Here is a 10,768-nt window from a genome sequence, read left to right as displayed (position 1 = left end):
GCCCAAGCTAGATGGTGGTCTCAGCTTCCTCTGTCTTTCAGGATCACCCTGAATGGGGCCTTAATGCTATAGTTATCCACCCAGAGCTAGTTCAAGAAAATTGTGCAGAATCATATACACTTAGCTCAAAAATTGGCTTATGAGTCAATGGTCATCAGGAACTCTCCATAATGCTGTAGGTGCAGACTGAGGGAAAGGTGAGCCGAGATCATGTCAATGCACTCTAGCCTAGGCAACAGAGCAAGACTCCAACTCAAAAAAGAAAAAGAAAAGAAAGAAAGATATATATAAAGGGGAGTTTGTTAAGTATTAAATTAACTCACATGATCACAAGGTCCCATAGTAGGCTGTCTGCAGGCTGAGGAGCAAGGAGAGCCAGTCCAAGTCCCAAAACTGAAGAACTTGGAGTGTGATGTTTGAGGGCAGGAAGAATCCAGGACGAAAGAAAGATGTAGGCTGGAAGCTTAGGCCAGTCTCTCTTTTCACATTTTTCTGCCTGCTTCTATCACTGGCAGCTGATTGGATTGTGCCCACTCACATTAAGGGTGGGTCTGCCTTTCCCAGCCCACTGACTCAAATGTTAATCTCCTTTGACAACACCCTCACAGACACACCCAGGATGGATACTTTGTATCCTTCAATCCAATCAAGTTGACATTCAGTTTTAACCATCAAGACACCTAAGAGAAGAAGCCAGCCATTCAAGGAGAAAAGACTAGTGTGGCCAGAGGACAATGGATGAGGAGGAGATGACCTAAGGTGAGGTAGGATGGGGAGGCTGGAGTTAGATGACCCAAGTCTTTGCAGGCCACAGGAAGGAGTGAGGACTTTATTCCATATGTGTTATAAAAGATTCAAGCTGAGGAGTAACATAATCTCATTAACAGTTTACAAAGACCCTATCAACAGTCTGGAAAATGAATTGTACAAAGAAGAATGGGGAAGTCGGAGGGTTTTTCCAGCAGTCTAGGAAAGGAATGATGCTGGCCTAACCCAGGTGGTGGCAGATGGAATAGAGAAGAGAAAGAATCCTAGACAGACTTATAAGTAGAATGAGAGGCTGGGCTAATGGATTGTATTTGAGGCATAAGGGCAAGGGAAAAACCAGGTATGACACAGGCTTCAGACCTGAGCCCCTGAAGGGATGGCGGCTTCCTTTTCTGAGATGGATGACTGGGGAGAAGACAATCAGGAGTTTGATTTTAGAATAAGGTATCTGATATAGTTTGGATATTGGTCCCTGCCCAAATCTCATGCTGAATTGTTATCCTCAGTATTGGAAGTGGGGCCTGGTGGGAGGTGATTGGATCATGGGAATGGATTTCTCATGGATGGCTTAGCACCACCCCTTGGTGCTGTCCTACCAAAAATGAGTGAGTTCTCATGCGATCTGGCTGTTTAAAAGCTATGGCACCCTCCCTCTTGCTCCTTTCTCTCTTACTCCTGCCCCCCCATCTGAGATGCCTGCTCCCCCTTCCCTTCTGCCATGATTATAAGCTTCCTGAGGCCATCTCAGAAGCAGATGCCAGTGTTATGCATCCTGTATTGCCTGCAGAACTGTGATCCAACTAAACCTTTTTTCTTATAAATTACCCAGTTTCAGGCATTTCTTTAGAGCAATGCAAAAACTGCCCAATATAGTATCTGTAAGAAAGCCAAGAGGAAATCCCAAATAGGCAGTTGGCACCCAGAAGTAGATCTGTACACCATCCCTGGCCCTTCCAGGCTCTCACTCTGTTGGACAGACTGGAGTGCAATGGCACAATCACAGCTCACCTCAGCCTGAACCTCCCAAGCTCAAGAGATCCTCCCACCTCAGCCTCCAGAGAAGCTGGGAATACAGGTGCCAGCCATCACATCCAACAAATTTTTGTATTTTTTGTAGACATGTAGTTTCACCATTTTGCCCAGGCTGGTCTTGAACTCCTGGGCTCAAGTGATCCACCCACCTTGGCCTCCCAAAGTGCTGGGATTACAGGCGTGATCCACTGCGTGCAGCCCAACTTCTACCTCTTTAATGTCTCTGGTATCTGTGTTGCTTCCTCATCCCTACTACTATAGCCCAGCCCTGACTTCAGCTTCCTTCCTTGGAGCAGTTGCAGCATCTGGGGTAGGCCATCCCCAAGGCTCTTTCCTCAGGAATCTTTCAAAATTATATATGACCAGAAATAACTCTCCCACTCCCCCTCCCACACACTTATAGCCTCCCCCACCACTAGCCCTTTCCTGCCCCACCTACATTGGAATTAATCACAAACTCTTATATTCCTCCTCTGAGCCTTTGTGCCTGCTGTTAATTCTATCTGAAATGTCTTTTCTCCATCCCCACTCATTCTCAAGGTTCTTTTTGCAAAGCTCCCTCCTTCAGGCAGCCCAGGCCCAGGCATCCTGAGGTTCAGAGTGGCCCAAATTGCAGGGAATCAAGGACAGAAGTACTGAGAAAACCCTGGCAGTTGCATTATTTCAAGCTCCAGAGGGTAGGAGGCAGGGAAGGGGTGTGTGCTGTTTCTCAAGACTTCCCCCTATCCTGATATCCCATCACCTCCAGAAGTTCTGTACAATGTTCCACCCACACTCTGGGACTGCACAGCCAAGCTCTGCCCCTCCAGCTGGACTGAGACCCTCCAGACATGGATAGAGGATTTGCAGAAGGATAGGAAGTGAAGCAGACCCCTTCCAGGATCAGGGACTTTCAGAAGTTGAGTAATTTGATTTCTTGCTCATTTCCAGCCCCTTTCTGGAACAAGATATGACAGCCCACTTAGGCCAGATCCCCACTTCCACAGGCCAGGAGCCACACACTTTAGTTTGCCTGTATGCTAGACGCCCTCTGCAGGCCCTATGAGGTTGAGAGTTCAGGCCAGGAGCCCCGTATCCCCTTTTCCCTGGGCACTGGACGCCCCCTGCAGGACCTGTAGATTGAGAACCTCAAAGAGATGGATTGAAAAGGCAGCCAGAAAACAAACCCGTCCAGTGTGGTGGCTCCGACCTGTACTCCTACCACCTTGGGAGACCAAGGTGGGCAGATCACTTGAGCCCAGGAGTTTGAAACCAGCCTGGCAACATGGAGAAACCCCACCTCTATTAAAAATACAAAAAATTAGTAGGGTATGGTGGCACGCACCTGTAGTCCCAGCTACGTGGGAGGTGGGAGGTTAGCTTCAGCCCGGTGGTTGCAGTGAGCCAAGATCACGCCACTGCACTCCAGTCTGAGTGACAAAGCGAGACCCTGTCTCAAAAAAAAAAAAAAACAACCCACTATACACAAATACATAATGCTGACACCCTTACCCACCTACATGTCGGTACCCACACACATACATACACAGGCACATAATCAATCACTAAGCCAATCATTCACATACATCAAGAACACACTACAATCGTTTAAGCCTATAATCATAGTACAAACACAAAGGCACTCCCTGTTCATGTTCCCGATAATAGAATATAGTTATCTCTTCCCCATTGATCCAGAATAGAACTGGCAAACTCTGGCCCATAGGCCAAATGCAGCCTGCCACACCTGTTTCTGTAAATAGAGTTTTATTGGAATACATCCATGCTTATTCATTTAACTATATCTATGGCTGCTTTTGTGCTACAATAGCAAAGCTGAGTAGTTCCTACAGAGACTGGATGGCCCACAAAATCTAAAATATTTACCATCTGGCCAGCTGTGTTGGCTCACACCTGTAATCCCAGCACTTTGAGAGGCTGAGGCGGGCAGATTACAAGGTCAGGAGTTTGAGACCAGCCTGACCAACATGGTGAAACGCTGTCTCTACTAAAAATACAAAAATTAGCCAGGTGTGGTGGCGGACACTTGTAATCCCAGCAACTCAGGAGTCTGAGGCAGAAGAATCACTTGAACCCGGAAGGCAGAGGTTGCAGCGAGCTGAGATCATGCCACTGCACTCCATACTAGGCAACAAAGACTCTATCTCAAAATATATATATTTACTATTTGGAAATTTACAGAAAGTTTACCAATCCCTGATTCAGACTCAGCTTCAGAATTGAAGTTGGTAAGTGAAACAAGGCTAATTGCCTTTAGTGTCTTGGCATTGAAAGATGATCAAAGAAATAAATGGGGCTGGGCATGGTGGCTCACACCTGTAATCCCAGCACTTTGGGAGGCCAAGGCAGGTGGATCACCTGAGGTCAGGAGTTCAAGACTAGCCTGACCAACATGGAGAAACCCTGTCTTTAAAAATAAATAAATAAATAAATAAAATCATGCTGACGGTATCTGCAATGTGAGAAAGAAAAGAAACTTATTTTTTAATATATAAAAAAAGAAAGAAATGGATGGGACCGGTGGATGGATGGATGGACAGTTGGACACATATAGGTAATAAAGCAGAGTTTTGCTCCAAATATCAGTGTTCTGCTGGATATAAACTGGGAAATCTTGGGGAAGATCAACATGCAGGTCTCAGGGAGTCTGTAAAGGAAACTGAATTCATGTTGTGAACTCAAAAGTATCTGAGACAGGTCTCAATCAATTTAGAAAGTTTATATTGCCAAGGTTGAGCACACACCCATGACATGACACAGCCTGAGGAGGTCTGACAACACATGCCAAAGATGGTTGGGGCATAGCTTGGCTTTATACATTTTAGGAAGGCATAAGACATCCATCAATATGTGTAAGATGTACACTGGTTCAGTCTGGAAAGGCAGGACAACTCAAAGTGGGGGCTTCCAGGTCACAGGTAGGTAAGAAACAAAGGTTGTATTCTTTTGGGCCTTTGATCAGCCTTTCATTGAATATACAATTTACATGGAGTGGGAAGTAAAGGAATAGTCACACCAATGCCATAGCCTGGCTCAGTGGATCTGCATTTTTGCATAAACAATAGGGCAGAAGAAGCAATCAGATATGCATTTGTCCCAGATGAGCAGAGGGATGACTGAGTTCTGTCCTTTGTCCTGCACCTGTGAAGATAAGCTATCAGCTTACATTGCCAGGGTGAAATTCAACACAACTGTTTTAAGGTAAAGATCTTGAAGCCCACAAGGAATTTCCTTGCAGCATTTTTTTTTTTTTTTTTGAGACAGTCTAGCTCTGCTGCCCAGTCAAATGATTCTCCTGCCTCAGCTCCCAAGTAGCCAGGATTACAGGTGCCCACCACTACACCCAGTTATTTTTTTGTATTTTTAGTAGAGACGGGGTTTCGCTGCATTGGTCAGGCTTGGTCTCAAACTCCTGACCTCATGATCTGTCCACCTTGGCCTCCTGAAGTGCTGGGATTACAAGTGTGATCCACTGTGCCCAGCCAGATATGTAGCTCTTTTACCTTTGTAGTTATCTCTCAGGAATAAAATGGGAGGCAGGTCTGCCTGACACAATTCTCAGCTTGACTTTTGCCGGGAACTCTTGTCCAGCAAAAGGATTCCAACATGAGTGGGGGGTGCGCAAGAAGAAAGGGAGACAGTAAAAGCGGGGTCAGGAGGGTTGAGGAGTTAGTGCTCCAACAACAACTTTATTCTTCCAAGGCTCAGAATATATACATTCTCAAGATCTTACTGACGTCAAGTATCTAAATCACAAGTTCCATACAATAAATTGACAGCTAAGCAATAAGTGGCTATAGAAAATAATAATATTTTTGGTGCTCAAAAATATATTTATGTAGCAAGAAACATTGTTCCTCATGACTGCACGACCATCTGGTTTTGCCCATCTAGTTATCTTTTAGCTAGATTCTCCTTTTTTTGTCCCTGTCTTCCTTATGTCGACTTCCCCTTCTGGGGATACTGCTTCTGGGCTCAACCTCCCGTATTGTGAAGCCTGCTCTGCAAGCTTTCACACGGGAGGGCTCCCAACAGACTTTCCCCTTACCTTAGTGATTTGGGGGTCCTGAGATTTATACTCCTTTCACAGTGTCAACATCCAGGTCCAAGTATGAACCTGAGACTGCACATATGCCAAATGGGTGAGCCCCTGTAGTGACTGTATGTCCTGTGTGACATAGGTATACCTGTTCATTGTATGCATTCCTTTGCAGTCTATGTGTGTGCCTGTGTGGTGTGGGTACGCCTGTCTCCTGTGTGTGCAACTGGGTGATGTGGATGTGCCTGTACCCCAGCTGTTCCTATATGTATCAGTACCTGGATGGGTCCTGGAGCCTCTGGCTGCTTTTCTCTTTATAGGCTCTGTCTCTCAAGCCTGGACTTCCCAGAGGAAGACAAGAACAGTGAATGTGGGTGGAGGAGAGGGCAACACTAAAGCTGTAGCAGGCACTGGACACAGATATCCCAAGTTCAGTCATCTTAAGCCTTTCCATCTTAAGCCCTAAAGCTAATGCTCACCCCCTAGCTCTGGGTGATGCCAACAACTCTGAGGACTCTGCCTTTAGTAAACCAACACCCAATTCCTGGGGACATTTTTGGTGCCTTTTGCTGCCTCCTCCTTAGGGATGGCTGTGGAGCACTTTGTCCTATGAGTGAGGGGTGAAGAATGTCCAGTCTCCTCCCTTCCTAATCACTTCCTCCATCATCCAGGTCTCCATTCACCATCTTAATTCCTTCACTTCTCCTTGCCCAAACCCTCCCACAAGGAAGCCCCTAAAACAGGGTCCCAGATGTGGTCCCTAGCATGTGCCCCTCACACCAGGGCCTTTTGGGAAGCTGAGTTCTAGGGCTCCATTCTCTCTGACTCCAGATTCAGCACACTGAGAGGCACCCTCTAGACCAGCCTGGATGGATTGCACAATCTGGAGACTGCAGATCTCTACCAAAGCAAGCCTGGCCCTCCCAGTCCTGTCTGTCCCCTCTGAGCCCCTGTCTAAGATTCCAGCCCATGGCCCTTCCTCTCTTTCCTTTCCCAAAGCAAGAGCCATAGCAGTTAGCCCATGACAGTGCCAGAGGGAGCCCTGGCCTGGGGAACCAAGGACCAGAAGGGAGACCAGGCCTCCAGCTCCTCAGCACCAGACCTGACCCAGCCAGGCCTGGAGTGTCAACGTGAGTGTGAATGTGAGTGAAAGGGTGAACATGGTGAGAGCACAGCTTCCCAACTCCCAGACTGCAGTGTGTCCAATAAAACCACCTGACACCCATGGATCTCTCTGTCTGCTGTCCGTGTGTGGCTCAGACAGGGGAAGACAAGTATGAGAGGGAGAAAGAGGATGGGATGGGGGAGATAAAGGGGTATCCATTTCTCACATTTCAACCAAAGGAAACTTTTACCCTACTTATTTCTGATCACTCCCTCCTATACAGTCAGCCCAGCCACAAGACTGTCTTTCCCCGTACTCAAACAAACTATGGCTCAGTATTGGGCCTTGGCTGGGATGTCAGGGGTCTGGGGGTGGCTATTTCCAACCTCCCACACTGGGTTAGTTGCCCTTTCTTGGCTCTGGTACAGCACCTTCTACTTCCTCCAGCCAGCCTGCTCCATTTTTTGTAAGGATCTGATTGTTCTCTTTTGATCCTCCCAGCTCTACCCTTCCTCTTTCTTCTTTCTTCTTCTTGTTCCTTTTTTTTTTTGAGATGGAGTCTCGCTCTGTCACCAGGCTGGAGTGCAGTGCTGCGATCTCCCCTCACTGCAACCTCCACCTCCCGAGTTCAAGCGAGTCTTCTGCCTCAGCCTCCCGAGTAGCTGGGACTATAGGCGCATGCCACATGCCCAGCTAATTTTGGTATTTTCAGTAGAGATGGGATTTCACCATGTTGGCCAGGATAGTCTTGATCTCTTGACCTCATGATCAGCCCACCTCAGCCTCCCAAAGTGCAGGGATTACAGGTGTGAGCCACTGCACCTGGAAACCTGTCTTCTTTACTGCTATCTCCCCATGCCCAGCACAGTGCCTGACACACAGGTGGTCATTCAGCAAATATTTGTTGATTGAATGACTGTAGGAGGAAAAAAAAAAAACACAGGAAGATAGGTCTTAGGCCAGAGAGGAAGGGCAATGGCCCATTCAGTGGCCATTCGGTGACTTAGCCGAGGCCACTCAGCCAGGTATTTCCGTAGCCTGGCCTTTTCTGGACTGGACTCTCTCTAAGGACCTCTTCCTCCTCAGCCCAGCATCATACAAGGGCAGAAAGGCAGGCAAGAGAGGCACTTGGCAGGGCAGAAGCCAGGGAGGGGTACAGGAGGCATGGGAATTGGGGAAACAATACTGGACTGTGTCCCAACCCTCTTTTCTTGCTGCCTGGTGCATAAGCCTCGGCCTTATGCTCCAAAACCAGACTCCACACCTATAAAAGACGGTCCTTTGCCTGCATCTTAATCAACTGACTCCGCCCCTGACCTCACCCCCTAGGATGACGTTTAGACTTCGCCTCCTCCGGGAGACATGCAGACCCCACCCCTTCCGGGGGACAGGCAAGCCTAGTGCACAACGGCATCCCTGTGACGTAACGGTAACGGTCCGTTTCCGGGATGGAGCCAGGGAGGGCGGGAGTTTAGGCTGCGCTGACCCCTCTCAGCCCCCCCTCCAGGTGACCCTAGCCTCTGAAAATCCTCACCCAGGGCCCAAATCTCCCAGCCCCATGACCGCCAAACCTCTCTCGCCCAGGCCCGGGAGATGACCGGCCTCCTCACCCCTTAACTTCTAGTGCTTCCCAAATCTCCAAGCCCACCCTGTCCCGCGGTGGCAACTGAGGCTTCCCGGGGGCATCAGCCTCAGATTACCTGAGAACCGGGCAGCCTCGTCCTGAGCATGACGGAGAAGGGGACCTGAGGCTAGGGAATCCCTGATTCAATCATGTCACTCCCCAGGAGACGTTCGGAGCCCAGGACATGTCGGGAATGAGGAGATACGAGGTGGCGCTGGAGGCGGAGGAAGAGTGAGTGGAGGCGGGTTCTGCGGAGGAGGAACCAGGAGGCTCCGGGGTGGGGGAGGGTGGAGTTCTGCGGGGGCGATGGGTGGGCGGGGCGAGCCTACGAGGGGCGTGGGCTGCGAACGGAGCCGCTTTTAGGGGCGGGGCTAGGGGCGGGGCGGAGCCTTCCTCGAAGGCAAGGCACCGCAGGGCGGAGTCTGTGGGGTCAGCTCCGGCCCGCCCCCGCCCGGCCCGGCTCTGCCCTCTCTTTGCAGGATCTACTGGGGCTGTTTCTACTTTTTCCCCTGGCTGCGCATGTGGCGGAGGGAGCGGAGGTGAGGGGGCTGCGATACCGCGAACCCGCCCCGGGCATGGACGAGGCTCAGTCTCTGAGGACCCATCAGGGGGAATCCGGTAGCTCCCTCCCCGCCTCATGCCAGTGTCGCGTCGCCCCACAGCTCGGCGCACCCCGGGGAGCAGAAGCTGGAGCCTCTGCGAGGCCTGATGAGCTGTCTGTCCAGCGGCCTGGGCCCTGCTCCCCAGCGCTCGGGTCGTGGCCTCCCCCGCCGCAGCCCCGCCGCCGCTGTCCAGCCAGCCAGTGCATTAAAGATTTAAACTGAAGCCCACTGTACTGACCTCCTGACTCTGCCGCCGCTGTCGCCATTCGAGCTGAGCACTCCTCCCCACACTGGCTCTGTTCCGTACTGACAGGGCATCCCTTCCTGGAAGGGTGCCCTTCCATCTCAAAGCCCCTCATCAGTGTCAGTCCTCCTGTTACCATCAATGATTGTCTCCCCAACCCTACTCCCCAAAAACCCATACTGTAAGTAGCCTATATGAAGAGAACGAAATAATCCTGCCTGTTACTCCCTTCCTCGGAGCCAGGACTTTGCCAACTGTCTGAAGAATCTTCTCCTCTGGAAGTGTATCTAAAACATTTTAAGAAGAGGTGTAGGATGCAGGCTGTAAATGAGAAGAGGGGGAGATTCCTAGAAGCTGCCTGTCACAGGGTAACGACTTGGGTTTGTGACCTTTTCAATAGTTCATACTCCAACTTTTGGCTCCTCCAGTCTGATCCCAAGTTTAGACATCCTTGGCATCAGCCTACCTAGCAGCTCTTGCTACCTCCTAGGAGAGTCCAAAGGCTACTGCTCTCTGCTGCCCCCTTCTGTCACCCAATCAGCCTGGGACCCACTAACTCCTCAAGTGGTGAGAATCAGGGACTGCCAGGTGGGCCTCCCTTCATTTAGGGACTGGCCCCAGCACCAGAAAGGGCAACACAAGATTAAGCTAAAGAAAGAGACAGCCCAGTTGCTGGCTGGGGCCAAAGCTGACTTTCAGCCTGGAGCTATCCCTGCTACAGCAGATTGTGGCTGGAGAGAAGACTTGGCCTTAAAGGGGAGAGATGGGTGCACACCCATAAGCATTTGCTTTCTGCCTTCCAAAGGCCTCTGGACTGATAAGTCAAGGAAAGACCAGAAAGTATGTAGCACACAGCCAACTGATGGAGAAGGTCTATGACAAACTGAGGTACCTGGGAGATTTCCTTGGGATTTCCTCAGTGGCTACACCCAAGCCTTGGGGCACAAGTCTGGACTGGAGGGTGGGAGAGGGAATGTAAGGCCCCTGGTACCAAAAGTTCAAGATAAGTGACCTCTGGTCTATGGTCACCTTCAAGAAAGCACCCAAGCTCTTTCTCCACCTCAAAGACCCCTTCATCTATCTCTCAGACTTCTTGGGGTTTAAAAAAAAAAAAAAAAAAGGCCCCCTCAAATGTGAAGTGCACTGTCCAGCCCTGGGCCGACCCTTCACCAGGATGCGATCAGAAAACCTGAAGATCCTGGAGAAAAACTCCAGGGAGGGACCTTCATGCCTCACCCTGGACAGAAGGGAGGAGAGGTTCGAATTTTCAGCATGGAGCATGGCTAGTCCCTAATTTGGGAACTGAAGGCCCTCCTGATTGTTGAAGCAGCCCTGCAGCAGAAAGGGCTGCCCA

At 49.9% G+C, this 10,768-nt stretch overlaps 1 protein-coding gene across 3 annotated transcripts; it reads left to right on the top strand.

Moving 5' to 3' along the window:
• Window positions 1–8,346: 8,346 nt before the first annotated feature.
• Window positions 8,347–9,393, top strand: LOC100397075 (uncharacterized). 3 transcript variants are annotated; one of them, XM_008998676.4, is made up of 4 exons: window positions 8,347–8,373; window positions 8,732–8,799; window positions 9,048–9,107; window positions 9,231–9,393. In XM_008998676.4, exons 2-4 carry the CDS (start codon window positions 8,753–8,755, stop codon window positions 9,385–9,387), a joined length of 264 nt encoding a protein of 87 aa, XP_008996924.2. In that variant the 5' UTR covers window positions 8,347–8,373; window positions 8,732–8,752; the 3' UTR covers window positions 9,388–9,393. The 3 variants fall into 3 exon arrangements, with proteins under 3 accessions (XP_008996924.2, XP_008996917.2, XP_017829831.2); XM_008998669.4 differs by having other exon boundaries at window positions 8,347–8,379; XM_017974342.2 differs by lacking the exon at window positions 8,347–8,373 and adding an exon at window positions 8,379–8,451.
• Window positions 9,394–10,768: the final 1,375 nt, after the last annotated feature.

The sequence above is a fragment of the Callithrix jacchus genome, chromosome 1, assembly GCF_049354715.1.
Source record: "Callithrix jacchus isolate 240 chromosome 1, calJac240_pri, whole genome shotgun sequence".
Taxonomy (NCBI): domain Eukaryota; kingdom Metazoa; phylum Chordata; class Mammalia; order Primates; family Cebidae; genus Callithrix; species Callithrix jacchus.
The sequence above is the reverse complement of the archived record's forward strand: the minus strand, read 5'-3'. Positions and strand labels throughout refer to the sequence as shown.